At 44.8% G+C, this 17,982-nt stretch overlaps 1 protein-coding gene across 3 annotated transcripts in view; it reads left to right on the forward strand.

Annotated features, from left to right (window-relative positions):
• The window catches only part of RFLNA (refilin A), a 31,184-nt gene extending 18,066 nt beyond the window's left edge, over window positions 1-13,118 (forward strand). For all 3 annotated transcript variants that reach the window (XM_028709101.2, XM_028709103.2, XM_028709102.2), the window contains exons 3-4: window positions 2,889-2,998; window positions 7,623-13,118. In XM_028709101.2, coding sequence (XP_028564934.2) covers window positions 2,889-2,998; window positions 7,623-7,956 — 444 coding nt within the window. In that variant the 3' untranslated portion in view covers window positions 7,957-13,118. The remainder of the gene's footprint in view (window positions 1-2,888; window positions 2,999-7,622) is intronic.
• The last annotated feature ends 4,864 nt before the right edge of the window (window positions 13,119-17,982 follow it).

The raw sequence follows: 17,982 nt of genomic DNA on the forward strand, positions 1-17,982 counted from the left end.
GGATTAATTTCCACTGAAATGTTGATGAATTTTCATGAGGGCTATACACACACACACACACACACACACACACACAACCACAATGCCATTGAGTAAAAGGCCAGTTTTATGGTCCCTGGCATTGGAGGCTGCTGCACTAGGGCAAATGGGGCACTGCCCCACTGATCTCAGTCTGCCTTCAGCGTGCAGCCACACCAGTGTGGGCTCTGAGCATCGTTGGTTCTAGCTCTGCCTGCCGCTGGTTCTAGCTCCACCTACTAGTGGTCTCCCTACCTCTGTCTTACCAGTCCCAATGGGCACCGGTATCCACAGATGGCACACTGTGGACCTCCCTGTCTGTGGGTGGAGATGGTCAACCCCAGAGACCTTTATGTTGTTGCTACTGGAAAAAGTGGTGTGTAAACATAGTGTTTGCATAAAGCAGCATATACTCAGCAAGCGAAAGTCTGCCATAATAAAAATGCCCTTGTTGACCTGTGAAAAACTGCCGCAGAGGGAGCCATCCACACTTCAGTGGGCCAGATGTTCCATAGTTACTGGTGCAGCCACTGAGAAGGCCCTGTCCCTTGTTGCTGTTGATGCTTCCTCCACCCTGGATGGGATGTAGAGATGTTTGTTGTCCCTCTCTCCTTCACAATGGATCCTCAGAAGCTCTATTTACGATCCCCCGTTTGGCATTTTTGCGCGCGACACGTTACCTTCATCATGCTCTCGTTAAAAGCCTCAGGGGCGCAGGAGCATCTGATCAAAATGAAGATGGCAAAAAGGCGGTTATTTAATTTCAGCCATGTCAGAAAACCCACTCTCCTGGGCCCTCCCCATACGGTTTTCATTGATGTAGCAAAAACCCAGAAACATCTGTGAAACAGGGATGGGCTTCTTTGCTGAGCTCAGCAGGAGGGAAGCTTGCGGTTAAGCTTGGTTTTGCCTCCTTGCAGGTCCTTTAAAAACAAAAGGCCAGAACAGAAAACCTTGGCTCTCTGAGAGCTCTAGCTGGGCAGGCAAGCCGATGGAAAGGGGCGAGGGGTGTGTGGGGCAGGCAGAGGCAGGGGGAAAGCCAGGGAGGGATGGCACATCAAACCAGAGTGTGTGTTGCGGGGGGGGGGGGGAGACAAAGACAGAAGCTGGATTCAGACAACCAGTAATTTCCTAACCCTCAGATGTTTTTACAGTCACTGTGGGGGTGGAATTCACTAGAACTGGGACATAATGAAGTATAACTTAGGCTGTTCTGTGGGGGACGACTATTTTTTGTATGTTATATGAAAATGTTTATATGATTTTGTGTTTTTTTATGGTGTAGCATATTTATGTTACTGTTTTTAAATATAAATCGCTTGGAGACCTTTTTAGGTAACAAGTGGCTAAAGATAGATCGTAATAGCACAAGAGCCCTGTGTGACCAGATCAAAAAGTCACCTTTGGCTATATTTATTATAATATTAAGAAAATGTATAGATTGCCCTTCATTATGCAGTTACCCCAAGGTGTTTTCCAACATAATATATAAAGATTAGTCATACATTGTACAGTACTATAAACTAAAATCCAGTTTACAGCAGTTACAGGTAAACAGCAGCTGATCAGATAAAGTCTTAAGCAGCAGCTGAAACGGAAATAAATTAAATACTGTATTTCAAAAAGCTTGAGAGATCAGGTATGTTCTAGCCATGTGTCTAAAGTTTAGTCAACGTATCTATCTGTGCCTCTAGTTCTTGTTTTTAATCTGTATGCTGCCTTGAGTCCCATCAGGGAAGAAGGCAGGGTATTTTTTTAAAAAAAATCTGTTAAAAGGGGTTGTGAGTTCTACAGCTGGGGCACCAGTACAGAGTAGGCCCTGTCCCTACCTTGCTGGGTTCATGGCCGTCTCAGTCTGTAAAGGAAAAGGTATCAAATAGCTGGACATTTGGTGCTTTATAAGCCAAAGCCTACATCTTGAATTGGGCCTGGTAATACAGACGCAGCCAATGGACACCCTTTGTGCAGAAGCACTTGCCAATGCTCTTGTGCAAACAGTGCAGCCAACAGAGGTGCGGATAATAAGAATTATTAATATTGTTATTTATTAAATTTGTTTACCGCCCTTCATCCATAGATCTCCGGATGGTGTACAGCATAAAACTACAAGATAAAAACACAAAATGCATAATAAAAGCAGGAACAAACCAATAATCCCCCCTCCCAAGCCCAAAGAGTGTATCTAGAGCTGGTTACGTAATGGCACACCTCCAGATGACACAGATCGGAGCATCCACAAGTTCAGATAGACATGGTTTAAAAAGTCAGCTCGTGTAACCTTCACAATAAGAAAAAAGTTGTGTGAATTAACACTTGCTTTCATATACATCTGTTTAGGAGCAGAGTTTAGCCTTGCGGTGCTTCCCAAACATTGAATCTAGATATACTTCTGCATTCTGCATCCTGGAACACTGTATGCATATTTAAGCCTTCTTGATCTGGATCTCTGTTTCCTGATGTTGTTCTGCACTGATTTTGAGGTGGAAAGCTAACTTGAAGCATACCCTTGTACACATCTGTGTTCTGTTAGGAATGTAAGAGCCCTACTGGCTCAGACTAGCATCGTGTCCTCACAATTACATGCATGTGAGAAGCCCACAAGCAGGGCACTGTTGCAGTGTGAAATGTTTTCCCATTACACACATGGTGTTTCTGGAACTGGCACGGGTCTGAGCTGGCCTGTACCATATGTGAAGATTGCAGGTGTTCATAGGAACTAGGGTGCTTGTGAGAATTAAACAGGTCCACAGCAATAGCTTTTCTTACCTATGCTTAAAACTAACCACGGATTCAACTGTAAACATCTCAGCAGGCTCCAGATTCCTCATGTGTTTCCATTTTGCTCTTCCTCCCCTCCCCCTGCCCTGTAGATCCCTTATCTTCTTCTGAATGCCTCCACATCAGAAATAAGGCCTCGGATGCACCCTGTGTTTTTTGGTGAAAGCATAGAGGTCAACCCCGAACCGGCACAGGAAATTAGGTAACGTATGGGCTTCCTTTTGCGTTCCTGCATTCTCCTGCAAAAGATTAGTGGTGTTTATGAATGGGTTGGTGGGTGTTTTAGCCAGAGCTGTGGGTGGGGTGAGGGGAAGAAGGAATGGCTGAAATTAAAAAGAGTGAATGCTGTAGAATAATAGGAGAGTGTGAGTGGGGTGAGGGGTGGGGAGATGGAGGGGTCACCGCTTAGATCTCACATTGAATTCATCTCAGATCTGAGGCAGAAAATCACTGCCAGCTGTTGAGCGGCCTGAACTCAGTGAATTGGTGGTCTTAGCTCAGAGACAGCCCATGTGATACCCTCCAGATGTTGTTGAGCCACAGCTCACGTCCCCCTGACCCCTGGCCATGCTGGCTGGGACCTGGTGGCAGTTGCAGTCCAGCAACACCTGGAGGCACCAGGTTGTCTCTCCTTGTCTTAGCTCAACTCACAATGGGTGGGGAAGATTTCTGTTGAATTTTCCCTTGCTTGCCATGGCAGCTTGCACCCATCACATCTTTCATTTGGCTGCCCATTCCTTTTCAGTGCTCTATTATTGTGGGTGGGTAGGTGGGCGAAATGAATGGGTCCTTAATGAAATCCAGATGTTCCAGCTCCTTCCAGTTTTGGCCAGATTTCCCCTCTTTAGATTTCCAAAACACTAGCTAAGGGGGGATCACAAAAGGTCAGGGGGCCAGCCCCCAAATCCCTTGTCCCTCACACCTCTGTAATTGGTAGGCTGTCTCGTTTCCCGAATCTCCTTTTGCTGAGCAGGGTTAGGTAGTGGCCTACATTACAAAGCTGACTTATGCGTTGTTGCGCTCTCCAGGCTGACAAGTCGTTGGACTCCAGTTCCCATCAGCCCCAGCCAGCGTGGCCAGTGGTTGGGGATGGTGGGTGTTGTGGTCCCAAATCATTGGGAGGGCTTCTGCCTCTGTGTAGGAGATGGGCCTGTGCTCTCAAGCAGGTGGAACAAAGAAGTAGGATTGGTATGATATCTTACGCTGCTGTAACCTGCCATGGGGAAGGGGTAATAAATCTAACAAATAAATAAAAGCAATAGGTAGCACAGTGACAAGAGGGCCACTTCAAGATCGTATAGGAAAGCAAGTTTACGAGACTGAGCTGTGAACCAGGACAGCCCTGGTCCATGAACACAACTCATTACGTGACCTTAGGCAAGTACCATCAGTCCCAATCTCTGCTGGAAAAGAAAACCAGATGTGCTGTGCCTTTCTTGTGTCCTTTGTAGCTTACAGTGTCCTGGAGGAGACTGGCTGGCTGGCTAGATCCATGAACTAAAACACTCTTGCTTGGAGGCCAGGCAGTGGGTGCTGGTCCGTTAAGGGCAAATGGGGCACTGCCCCATCAAGTTCTGTCTGTCCTCAGCCAGCTCCCAGCTCCCTGCCTTCTTACTTGCACCCAGTCCAGCGGGAAGGAGCTGCCTCTCAGCTTCCTCCTCTTCAGTCTCAGTTTTGCCCTTGTGGAACTCAGTATGGAAGAAGAGGAGGACAAAACAATAATTAGTTTGGCCCTGTTTGACATTGGCTCCGGCTCCACCTACTGACTTATTTTATTTATAATATTTGTTTTCCACTACAAACAATTTGTCTCAAAAGCAATTTACAGTTTTCAAAAAAGCTTATCGTTGGCCTTCCTGCCCCTTCTGCCCTACCAGCCATTTCTGAAGTGAGTCCATACTTCAGTATTTGTTGAAGTACGCACTTGGGGTGAAACCTTTCATAACCATCCCAGGTGTCTGCTGGGCTTGGGCATTTTCACAGCATTTAGGGCCAAAGCTGTGCCAATCAACAACACTGCTAACCCAGAGATCCCAAGATCATGGTTCTCCCTTTGGATGGTAGTGAACAATTGAGCCATTGCTCTAATGATGGCAAAGAACTGCTCTGACCTCTCACCCTTCTGGAATTCTTCTGATAGGCAGAGATTACCACCCCCCATCTTCTAGTCTTTCTGTCTTATACTGTGAGGGTTTAAGTTGTGTGCTGAGGGGTAGAGTTGCCCATCTCCAACTTCCATGTTTTTGGAGTCTCCTCCAGTGCTCTGTGGTCAGATTCTTCTCTGAGGGTCTCCAGTCCTAGCAAAGCCCAACAGCCCAACCATATGTGGGCATGACAGTAGTGGTGACATCAGACTCTTGTCCATCAGTGAATGGCAGAGTCCTTGACTTTGCTGCTGAATTTTGCTTTTAAAGGCAAAAATGTAAGGTTAAGTTCAAGTGTGTTTTTTAAGTGGGCCAAATTTCCAAAACATTTTAAGGGAAGCCAATGTGGTTTTGATGCAACAAGTGACATTTCTCACTTGGGGTTCTTCTCAACCTTCCTTTGGTGCTAGCCGGCGATGTTCTGGTGGTTGCTGGTGTGCCGAAATGCTGCTGCAGCTTTCTGCCCAGTGTCAATGCCACCCACGCACCCAACTTTTAAAGAGTAGCCTTTGAAATTTCAAGGTGCCACCGACAAGGATGTTTTTCCAATTGCCATCGAGGGCTCCTGCTGTCTGCACCAAGCAACTTGCTGGCCTCTGAGCTTAGCTGTGCAAAACTCATTAAGCAGATTGTGTTACGTGTGCCGTTTGGTGGGCCAAGCCTCCTCCAGGGCGTTGGCAAATGCCGTGCGCCACACCCAGCGTTTAATCTTTTTATACACAGAGCTGCAAATTCCTCAGCTGCTGCTGGTTGCGCCTCCAAGATCTGGAAGCATCAAACCATGTAAAACCCCTACGGCAACCTGGCAACAGGATGCTTTGCGTGTCCCTCCTGCTTCTTTGAAGACAGGGATGCTTTTCACAGACTATAAAAGCTGCTTCTTCAAGTTGGGTGTGCAGTGAAAGAATGCAAAAACTAACAGGGATCTATCTAGATAGCTGTTTGTGAAGTCTGTTCCAGCTTTGGCTAATATTTTAGGACACTTACTATAGACACAGAGAGGCGAGCGAGATATTGAAATGCCAGATTTGCAGGGAGATGTAGGTTTTTCCAGTTAACTCCCCACCCCTCCAAGACACAAATCAGACAAATATGACAAAAGACCTGGAGAAGACCTGAAGAAAATGTGGATTCCAGCCTTCAAGGTTTCCTTACCTGTTCGTTGCAAAAACCAGACTTGATGAATCTATTCTGGTGTTTGCTTATGAGCAGTGCTGGCGTAAGGGTATTTTGCGCCCCAGGCAACCTCTGAGTCACTCCCCCAGTTTTCACTCATGAGCAATTGTTCTGTTCCAGAACATTTTGGTTCCATCTCTCATTAGTTTCGCTGCCGACTGCCCTTCAAACATGGAAGTGGCTCAAACATGGAACTGGAATAAAGTGAGAAGAGGCGGGGATACCATCATTTTTTGGCAGCAGGGGATGAAAATGCAAGTCCCTGCCCTGAGCTGCCACCTCAACTCCCCCCACCCCTGAATATAGGGCAGGCAGAGTCGGGGCAAGGTGCCATTTCTTGGTCCTCCATGGCTCTGTATCAGGTACGGTGTCCATATGAGAGAGAGGTACTGAGTTTCCCCAAAAAAACAACAACACTTGAGCAGACGCAGATTGGCGGTAGCTCAGGATGGGGGACATACAACTGGTCCTTCCAAAGTTGATGGGCGTTGCGATTCAAATGATGTGTGTGTGCTGCGTCATGTGATCAATTATGTGGGGCAGGGCTTACCTCCCCCCCCCCCAATATGTTTTCCAAGTTGGCACCACTCCTGGTCTCCCTCCCTGTAGAGGTGGCTTGCAGGACCTGCCCCATCCCACTGCCAACAAATCCCTAATTCTGCTGGGCTGGTCAGGCTGCAACCACTGGCTACATTTGCCTAATCACATACAGTGGTACCTCCGGTTGCGAATGGGATCCGTTCCGGAGGTCCGGCTGGATCCCGAGGTTTTTGCAACCTGAGGGTCGCTGTTCTACACGTGTGTGGCGGAAGACGTGGGTGTAGCCAAGGGGTGCAAGGGGCAGCTGCCCCATCAAGTAAATGAATAAAAATACTTAACTAACTGACCAGTTGTGTCACAGATAACTCGGTTCTGCTCCCCCAATATAAAGCCTTCCCCCCAAAAGAAAATATATCCTGGCTATGCCCATGCACTCTAGTGAGCCATCTCTGCTTCGCACAAGCAGTAAAAAGGGCAGGATCAGGCCCCAGCCAGCGAGACTCAGCTCCAGTGAAACCCTGGTGAGTTTGCAGCCCTAAACATCCTTTATCCAGAAAGGGGAAAGAGCCAACTCTCGGGTGACTCTCACAAGACTTGAACGGGGAAGGCAAAAAGAAGTGCTGCAAGAGTTGCTAGGAAGTCCATTTCCTGCTAGGCCCAATTTTGGGGGTTGTGGGGTGATCCTGCCTCTTTTCCTACTTTTTATGTCATGCCCCTATGGCAGCCATTTTATGAGTGGGACCTACGGCACTTTCTCAGTATTCCAGATGTGCCCACGGGCCCCCCAAAACGTGCAGCTCAGGGTCAGATATGGCTGCGTCTTGTTGGGTTCAGCAGAGGAGGAGGTACTTGCTGTGGGGAACAGGATGTGGGACTTGAGCAGGTCTGTGGTTTGATCTTGTTGGGGCTCCACTGAAGTTCTTGTGCGTGACTTCTTGTTGCCCCCCCCCCCCTTTTAAATTTCAGGTGCAACTCTGAGGTAAAATATGGCTCTGAGAGGCATTACAGGGATGATGTTTTCTACTGCCCAATGCCCACGGTCACCACTTACAGCGAGACCGTCATTGCTGCCCCCAACTGCACATGGCGAAACTACAAGTCCCAACTCATCTTTGAGCCGCGCCAGAAACCCCTGAGGTTCCAGAGTACAACAATCATCTTCCCCAAACATGCCAAGAACATATACCGGACCACACTCAACTATAGCCTTGGTTCTGCCAAAAGATGGTTTGCCTCAAGTGTGCAGCTAGAGCTTTGTGAGGAGAACAGCCCCTGCATTGTCTACACAGAAAATGTTTAATGCAGTGTTTTGTTTACTGAAGAACTCTTGACTACAACATCAACGTAAGGCATAGGCCTACGCCCGAGGAGAAGCCTTTTAAGACTTAATGGCCTTTGGCTGAGGGCATCCATTAAATGGCTCCAGGATCATTCATTTTTCACACCCAGGCTTGGATATGCCAGGTAGCTTCCCTGCTCCTAGAAGCAGCTGAGGGAGATATTCTCATGTGCTGAAGCAGCTAGAAGCTGGTTTTGGGTCCCCTCAGCCTCGGATCGAACCTCTTTAATTAGCACTTGAATGCATTTTCAGTAGTGAGGGCCTTCCGTTACTTGGTCGCCATTTAGAAAGCTTACTATAGGGTAGTGTGGGGGCCCTCTGTAGCATGTAGGATGTGGCCAAATATATCCTTAGAGAAAGTGATTGTGTCACAGAAGATCATCTCCAGTTTGGCAAAGACTCAGCTTTGCAAAGACATCAGGTAGATCATGGCAGGCAGTTCTTAGTCATATCAAACATTAATTTTGTCCTGGGATCTTAAGGAGAAGCCCCAGCACAAGAGATAGGGGTGGAAAGCCAAAGGGCACCATTTTTGCCAATGAGCAGGAGTTGCCAAATCCCTGCTGCACAGGGACCATTCGTGGAAACCAGGCATTTATAGTTCCTTGGCAACCAGCTGCCTTTATAAAGGAAGCCAACGAGAAGATTCCTTGGGCACCTGCCTCCTTGTGTGGATATAACAGATGGAAAATAGCTGGACGTATAGTTGAATGTGTGGGGAAAGAGTTAACGTGGATTCATTCCTTCAGGAGGCTGCAGTTTTTTACTTTTTGCTAAAGATCTGGAAGATAATAGCTTTTTAAAAGACGGTGTTTGAGACCAAAGGCCTTTTTTTACTTTCTGGAATAAAGGACTGTAAAACTCAGGCCAAGATTTCCCGGAAGGGAAGCTTAGCTCTTTAGGGGTATGAGGAGGGGAAATGACATTTGTTCAGATTTGCAGATTCACAAACCTAGTAAACCTGAAGTAAATGGATGAAACAGGAAGTGACTGTATGGACAACAGAATGAAGGGAAGGGACTTGAAAGTATTGGCTTAGTTGTGGAAGCAGTTGTTAAGTTAACGACAGTTGTGCATACAATGCACAATTGTCTTGATTGTCATTATACATACTGCTTTTAAGAGCTGTCCTTTCGAATGGGGAAAGATGTATGGTTAAACAAATTGTGCATCTTAATGTGCAACAATTATTACATATCCATTATGCTGCTTAGACATATTTGTTCTTTTGAATGGAGGAAAGAGTTCATTTAAGTCAACTGCACATGTACCTTGCGACTATTATGCAGATTTTTTAAAGTGTTCAGAATATATGATGCCGGTCTTATTGAAGGCAGAAAAGTTCATGAAAATAAATTGTGGGTGGGTGGGTATCATATAGCTCCTACACATGAATGGATTCTTACTGGCTCATCACAAACATCTTACTGTTCTTTCTGCAATGCTGGCTTGTTTTTCCTGACTTCAAGACTAAAATGCAAGTGAGACCCAGGCCTTAGTTTTGTTTATTGCAACAGCTATTGCCTCAAAATGTTACCATGGTGAGTGATGGCAAATGTCGTTTGAACTTTTTTAAATTTATGTTGTGTGGCATAATCAACCTCTATCACATCCCTTTAAAAAGTGTATGTTGTGGAGGGTGGGGGAAGGTCTTTATTGGAAAATGGCAGCCTTTAAATTCTTGGATTCAGATTAAAGATGTACGTTAAGGGTACATCATGTATGCATGCATCCCACATTTGAGAACAGAGAACTGTTACAGGTAAACAGTTAGCCAAAAGGTTATTTACTACAGATGCTGAATGCAGATGACTATTTATCAGCATGCCTTGGGGTGCTTGTGGGTGGGGAATCGCAGGTGTGCTGTTTGACTTGCATCTTGCTTGTGGGCTTCCCAGAAGCACTGTGGGAAATTGTGGCAGAAAGTTTGAGGGCTTGTCCGCGCCAAGTGGTGCATGTTGCTAAGCGGTTCCAGAACTGCTGTATCATTGCAAAGTGAAGGAAGGAGCTCTTCCACATGGCTGGTTTCCCAACTGGTCATCAAGTGGGTAAATGGTTGTCTGTGCTCATCCTGCCAAGCGGTGACAAGACTTCAAACCTCACTTTTGTAAATTTATCCTACATCAGAAATGTGGAGAGGGGAAAAGAGAGGAATAGTAATTCTTCTAATCACTTGGAAGGACACCGTAGTCTGAACTCTCCATCCATCCAGCCCCCATCCATAACTTAACATCTGCACATGCCGTTCCACTAAAGCAGAATTACTATTGACTTTAGCCAGGCAAGACCCATGATATCCAGAGTATAATGGGTGATAGAAAGTTTATATGTTGCCAGATTCCGAAGAATTGCAAATATAAGATGAAGCTTTTTATACAACTGAAGACCTGAATGCTTGAGGTAGGACTTTAGAATTGCTTTATCTATGCTATGTTGTGTAGGGTTATTATTAATTTTGCATTCAGAGCACATTTTGTACATTAAGGGAACTATTTGCCCCATTAAAAAGGGGGATGCTATTTTTTTAAGTGACAGAACTTTATATATTTATCCCCCCACCCTGAGATTGCCTGCTATTCAGTCTGAGTAAATTAAGCACAGCTTCTAAAATCTTGAGTGCCTTACTTCTGTAGTGCCCAAACCTTTCTTGAATATTGTATTGAAATGCTTTCATTCTAAAACTTTTATATTTCACAACTCTATACACAAATGGAAGATAGAAACCTTTACCCAAACTGGCTGCATTCCACAAAAAATGGTGTGTGTATGGTGGCAATTAATAGATGAAGCTCTCCTATGTCACAACTGCACCGTGAGAGTCAGGGCTCCTGCCCCCTGCCCAAATCCTGGGAACTGCACTTTCTTAAAGGCCTAACGACTCTGCACCCTTAACAAACTACAGTTCCCAGGAATCTTTGGGGAAGCCATGATTCTTAAAGGGGCGTAAGAGTGCTTTACATTTATGGTGTGGAGTGGCCTCAATCAGACCACTGGTTTGTTTAGTCTGGTGCTGTCTGAGATGGGTAGCAGTGATGTGCTTTTGTCTTGGGCTGAGAGATTCCTCCACAGCCTTCTAACTGGGAAACTTGGGATTGAATTTGAGAACTTGTGTTACTCTTCCCACCAAGCTATCATCATGTAAGCAGTTAGATCGAAATGTGTGCTCACGCCTTGCACTAAAGCATGTGAGAAAAGCAAAAGTTTTGCACACAAGCGAAAACATGAGAATGGGCTTTGACTAACATGTATGTGAATTGCCAAGCCAATGAAGAAGACATTGTGTAGCATTTAGACGCAACCAAATTTGCACACACAAGACAGTGACAGGGAAATATAATTTATTGGTGTTAAATGAAGACTAAAAGTGCATGGTTCCATGCAGGCACATTAAAAGCACAGGATGTGGGTATTCAATGTAAAGGTGAATTTCCCGAGAATCCCAGCTTTCATTGTTTAAGAAATCAAGAAGTTACTAGCATCTAGTTGTAGAATGACACCCACACCAGACATTTAAATTATAATTATCTCTCTTCACTGGTAATGGTTTCCCCCCAAAGAATCCAAGGAACTGTAGCTTGTTAAGAGTGCCGTAACACTTTGGGAGAAGACATGTCACTTCAAGCAGTGTAGGAGAGCTTTAAAGGTAGGGCGTGAATATGACCAGAGTTCAGGCCACTTTAAATAATCCATTGGTTTGGCTGTGGTTGACTTTTTATCACCCAAATTAACACACGGGCAAGCTGAAGAGAGCAAGTTTTTCAAGTTCATGAGTCTGATAGCACATGCAGCTCAGGTCTAGCAACAGATAGCCTCAGAAAATCCTCTACATTCTTGGTTTTGTTTACTCTCATGAGGCAGAACAGCCTTTTTCCAGGCATGCTCAAGCCCCACACCCCTTCTCCAGGTGGTTTAAATTACAGCGCACACACAAATATACACAAATAAAAGGCCCAAAACACTGTAGCATTTAAGACGTTTCACAAAAGGACACAATTCCCCAAACACATTTTCACATTGCCACACCCTTTATGGCTGTGCTAGCAGGCCACTTAGGTGAGGGGCCGATTACAAGCCTCTTTCAGGCAGCTGTTTCTCTTCAGAAAAGCAGGTGCAGGCATCCTGTATTCTCAAATCCAATAATTTTTTCCCTCAGGTGGTATTTTTTTAAATTGCAAGTGGCTTGTCCACCCTGAGTAACTATATGTTTTCATGCTGCAGTTCCATAGGGGGAAAGAGTAGGATTTATTCCTTTTTAAATGAATGGGAATTTCTCCACCGAGTTAGATTGGGTGGTTTAAAAAAAATCCATGTGGTGTTCTCAGTTGAAACAAGGCATTGCCCAAGTGGAATGCTACATGCAAGCCTTGGCGTCGTGTTTAATATTGAGCATTGAGTAAATTAATGGATTTGTTTTTAATCCATGTTTTTAAACCATGGTTTGCACTAAGCATAGACTCCAAACCCTTACTTCCAGATGTTCAGGCAAACAGTGGTTGGTGTGGTTTCCTTCTTTCCACACCTACCCTCCAAATCCCCAGATGCTATCATAAACAACAGCCTCGCAGGGTGGACTGATGTTCCCAAACGATGGCTTTCAGAGGAATGTGAAAGCCATGGCTTGCTTCAAATTGTGTTTTGGTACCTAGATTGCGAGTTGTCTGTTCCTAAGTCGTGACAAAACAATGCTCTGGCTGTGCAAATCATAATTTGGCATTACATCTAAATCATCTAATCGTTTGGGACACTTTTGTTCCTTTCCCATTCACAAAAGCCACTACATCTGTGGAAAACTGAAAGTAAAATTCCAAAACTTAAAGAAGGCAGTGGACACTGATTTGATGGTCAGAGGGGAAGTTAGAAGGTAGCTAATGGCTCTGTTGACATAGATATGTAATTATTTTTGTAGCTCTGCTCTTTCTAAGTGCTTACAAAAGTATTTCTGCTGTTTTATATTTTGTGATAAGGTGTTTTGCAGTGCCTTTTTATTTTTATATCTATATAAATATGGTATTTCCCCACATCCTTTAGTCAATAATGTCTTTCTATTCGACTAATAGAAAATAATTTAAGAATTTTAAATATTGCTAAAAACCCTATATATCATAATAAAATGATGGAATGCTTTTGTGTGTGTTGTGATTTATGAGCATAAACCTGTAGACAATATCTTGCATTAGGTTTCAGCTAGTAGTAGTAGTAATTTATTATTATTGTCAAAGACCAGTTCAAGAAGCACAACTGAGACTGCTTTCACAAGAATGAAATACAGTGGACACTCGGGTTGCAAATGAGATCGATGCGGGAGGCACGTTCGCAACCCGCAGTGCCACGTCTGCGCACGCGCGTCTTGCGATTCCGCGCTTTTGCGCATGCACAAAGCACGATTTTGTGCTTCTGTGCATGCACGACTGCCGAAACCCGGAAGTAACCCGTTCCAGTACTTCTGGATTTCAGCAGGTCCATAACCCCAAAAAATGCAACCTGAAGCGTCTGTAACCTGAGGTATGACTGTAGACATTTAAAACAATATACAATAACAGCTTATAGATTAAAATTAAAATAGTTGCATGAACACAAAAAGACCTAAGGTTAAACTAACATGCAGATTGCCCCCGGGACGCCCAGGAGGCCGGCTAGGGCAGTTTTCCTAGCGATCTACTTGTTCCAGGGGGTGTTCTACGCCTACAAATCTGTGCGCAGAATCTGGCGACCATCCGGGTCATCTTGTGATTTTTGCCAAAGAAGAGAAAATTTAGTTTAAGCTTGTCCAAAACATAGCTGTCAACTTTTTCCTTTTCTTGCGAGGAATCCTATTCGGAATAAGGGAATTTTCCTTTAAAAAAGGGAAATGTTGACAGCTATAGTCCAGAAGGTCAGCAAGCCTCACTAAATGGGGGTCGAGAGTAAAGGCTCTTCTTGCATTTCTGGATACGAGGAAATGGAGGTATGCTTCCGGGACAGCAACATATCTCTCATGTTCTGCAATTATGTAATCGGGACCTCAAGCAGTCCTGTTGTCTCTCTATGTCCATAATTATTTGCCTGACCACGGATCTTGCTTGATCCAATCCCAAATTTAGGATGGCTTGAGGAGCAAGGCCCAATTTCTTCAGAGAGTTCAGGACCGCTATCTGCCAGCCAGACGAACCGATCACAAAGAATCAGTGGAGCTATACCTTGGAGCAATTTCAGTGTCAACCACTTATAGACTGATGTTAAGCTAATATGAACCTTGACTCTCATCATCCCCATTTCTAATCTATGCATTTGAAACGCATCTGGGGACTTGTAAAAGGGCTCTGAGAAATTTAGATTGGATTCTCTCGAGGGGAGTGAAAGAAGAGGATGGTGGGCCCAACAAGGACCCATAAAGGAGCTGTGCCAACGTTTTGGCCTTGTATAATTTTAGGGCTGCGGGGACAAAAAAACCCCCCATGAGTTCTAAAGAATTTGAGTTAGCAGTTAGCAGATCTTTCCCCATAGGTTTCAGCTACCCCCCCCCCCGGCCTAACTTTTTTATCTTTTTAAAAATTTATATATCAAATTTATCTGTACCACCTTTCAGCTGAGGACAGTTCACAATAAAAGGTGCACCAAAATGCCTTGTTGGTGTCCATCTGTCTCAAGAGACAATGGAGTGCACCTCCAGTGGTGTAGAATCATAGTGGCTGCTTGTGGCTGCAGAGACCGGTAACTCGCAACTAATGCAATAAGATGCAGTAAAATATAGAATCTATTTTTGATAGCAGTGGCCTGAAAGTCAGAAATATAAAACATACTGTTTTCCCTAGCATGGAGGTGAAATTAAAGGAAAAGCTTTACCATTTTGTTCATCAGACTTCTGTTGAAACACACGTTGTTTAGTCATGTCAAACACACATGCTGCCAACTAAATACTGGCAAGCATAGCACATTTCCATTCATCTTTATTACAATCAGTAGACTTGAGCTTAATAGATACTGCCTTAAAACAGACTAACAATATCTAAGATTTTTGCAAATAAATAGATAGCAAATTGTGCTATCTAGTAGTTGTGAATTCTTTGTAAGACACTTTGAGGATAAAGTTGCTCACCTCCAAAACTGATATTGATGCAGAATCTCTCTAGGTGTCCAATGCGCCACGTGAGTGTTGTGGGATCAGTTTCACCGACCTGGTGACGTGAACAAGGTGCTTGTGGCACTGCCCCTGACACCTGTCCTCTCAACTCTTTGCACCTCTTGGCTGATTGAAACTAACTGGTGGTGCTGATTTTCGACGGGTGGGTCTAGGGGGCAGCTAATGCGTCATTGCGCACGAGGGTGGTGCCTACCACTTTGAAGGGAGTGTTGATGTGATCACTTCTGAAAAAGTCTGCCCTGGATCCAATGGTGCACAACAACTTCCACAGGATCACGAATGCTCTCTTGAGAGGGCACTTGCATTTCAGCTGCAGTTGCTCTTGAATGAAACTGAGTACTTTGACCCTCACCAGACTGGATTCCAAAGTGGGTTTGGGACTGAATTGGCCTTGGCCACTCTGATGGCTGACCTTCACCAAGAGAGGGGTACGGGTATTGCCTGCCCCCTACGCCCATGCCCAGCCACAAAGAGGGCTACTTCTCTCTGCCTTGTGACTTCAGTGCTGTGGCTCCTTTAATGTGAGATCAAGCTTGTTCCAACAACCTACTCTCCCAAATGCATGCTTGAGACCTTTTTATTTACCCAAGCCTTTTCTAAATGAAATGGTTAATTATTTTCTGCTCATGATTTTCTAGTTCTTTTCACAGTCATTTTAATCATACTATTTCTCCATGCACACACACACAGAACACACTTGTTGCACTTGGTAGAGCCACCTCTGGAATGATGCTTCTGGGGAAAAAAATAGTGAATGTAGAAATACACTAGAGTAATACAGTACTGACTTTCATGGCCTTCCTCAAGGTCTCAGGTAGGGAAATTACCATATATAAGTACAACAACAAATATTTAAAACTGTCCTCTGTTCAGTCTTATTTCAGCATACAGTAGCACTGAAGGCATTGGTGAAGTTGTTATTCAACATGCTGGCATCTCTTAAGAGTCCCCACCCTATCCTCTGAAAGCACACAGATTATTTAAAGGTGCACAATAAAAAATTATAGGAGGAGGATGAGCCTTAACTATTCACAACTTAAAATACTGGAGCACAGTACAGCATCATTGCACAGAAAATGGATGCATGGCTGGGTAGGAAAATGGATATCTAATTTGCAGTTGTGCTGTAGTTGGAATTTGACTCTTATTTGTCCCCTATCTTGCATGTTACTCAGCAGTGGCCAGAGGATTGGAGAAGATCAGTCTACATCCCAATTCCAAAGAAGGGCAGTGCCAAAGAACGCTCCAACTACCGCACAATTGCACTCATTTCACACACTAGCAAGGTTATGCTTAAAATTCTACAAGGCAGGCTTAAGCAGTATGTGGACGGAGAACTCCCAGAAGTCCAAGCTGGATTTCGAAGGGGCAGAGGAACCAGAGACCAAATTGCAAACATGCGCTGGATTACGGAGAAAGCTAGAGAGTTCCAGAAAGACATCTACTTCTGCTTCATTGACTATGCAAAAGCCTTTGACTGTGTCGACCGCAGCAAACTATGGCAAGTTCTTAAAGAAATGGGAGTGCCTGATCACCTCATCTGTCTCCTGAGAAATCTCTATGTGGGACAAGAAGCTACAGTTAGAACTGGATATGGAACAACTGCTTGGTTCAAAATTGGGAAAGGAGTACAACAAGGCTGTATATTGTCTCCCTGCTTATTTAACTTATATGCAGAATTCATCATGCGAAAGGTTCATTTCTGTAATGGAAAAGAATAAGATAGTGCTATCATAACAAGGTAAAGGTAAAGTGACCCCTGACAGTTAAGTCCAGTCGCAGATGACTCTGGGGTTGCGGCGCTCATCTCGCTTTACTGGCCAAGGGAGCCAACCTTTGTCCACAGACAGTTTTTCCGGGTCATGTGACCAGCATGACTAAACCGCTTCTGGCGAAACCAGAGCAGCGCACGGAAACACTGTTTACCTTCCTGCCAGAGCGGTACCTATTTATCTACTTGCACTTTGATGTGCTTTTGAACTGCTAGGTTGGCAGGAACTGGGACTGAGCAACGGGAGCTCACCCCGTCGCGGGGATTCGAACCGCTGACCTTCTGATCGGCAAGCCCTAGGCTCAGTGGTTCAGACCACAGCACCACCCACATCATAACATACACAGACACAATAACAGATCGCTTAGATAGCAATAATTTAAACAACAGTGTTCAAAGCACTGCATTTAATTTAAAAGGTTAATACTCTCTTTCTCTTAGTTTTGATTTTCAAGTGCTAACAACAATGTTCCACAACCTCTCTGTTGCCATTCTAAGAGAATGAGGGAGGTGTTCATGGTTCCTGTACCTGTTTTCTAGAAAAATAGCACTAGGTAAAACAATAAAGAAAAATACAAAATTTATACAGTCATACCTCGGGTTACAGACGCTTCGGGTTGTGCACCGCACCGAACTCGGAAGTACCAGAACTGGTTAACTCTGGGTTTCAGCGCTTGCGCATGCGCAGAAGCGCTAAATTTGTGCATGTGCAGAAGCACCAAATCGCAACCCGTGCGTGTGCACACGTGTTGCTGCGGGTTGCGAAAGTGCTTCCCGCACGGATCATGTACGCAACCCGAGCGTCCACTGTATGGATAAACAACCAATATTCAAAAATAGCACAACAGTTGAGAACCCTTCAAAACCTACAATGCTGACCAACCTGTGGACCACTCTCTGCCCTAAAGTTTGTCTGCAGAATGAGGTTATGGCCAGGTTGGAAGAAGCTGTAAGAGAGATTGAGCCAGGTGGGTCTCTCTTGGGAGAGCAGCCTGCAACTTTGATGCAGAGACATAACCCTTATCAGTATCAACAATCCTCTGGCAAGATGGGTAGGGTGGCTATTAATCCAACTTTACAAAGGATAGCCCTCTGT

The sequence above is a fragment of the Podarcis muralis genome, chromosome 16 (genome assembly GCF_964188315.1).
Source record: "Podarcis muralis chromosome 16, rPodMur119.hap1.1, whole genome shotgun sequence".
In the NCBI taxonomy this organism is placed as follows: Eukaryota; Metazoa; Chordata; class Lepidosauria; order Squamata; family Lacertidae; genus Podarcis; species Podarcis muralis.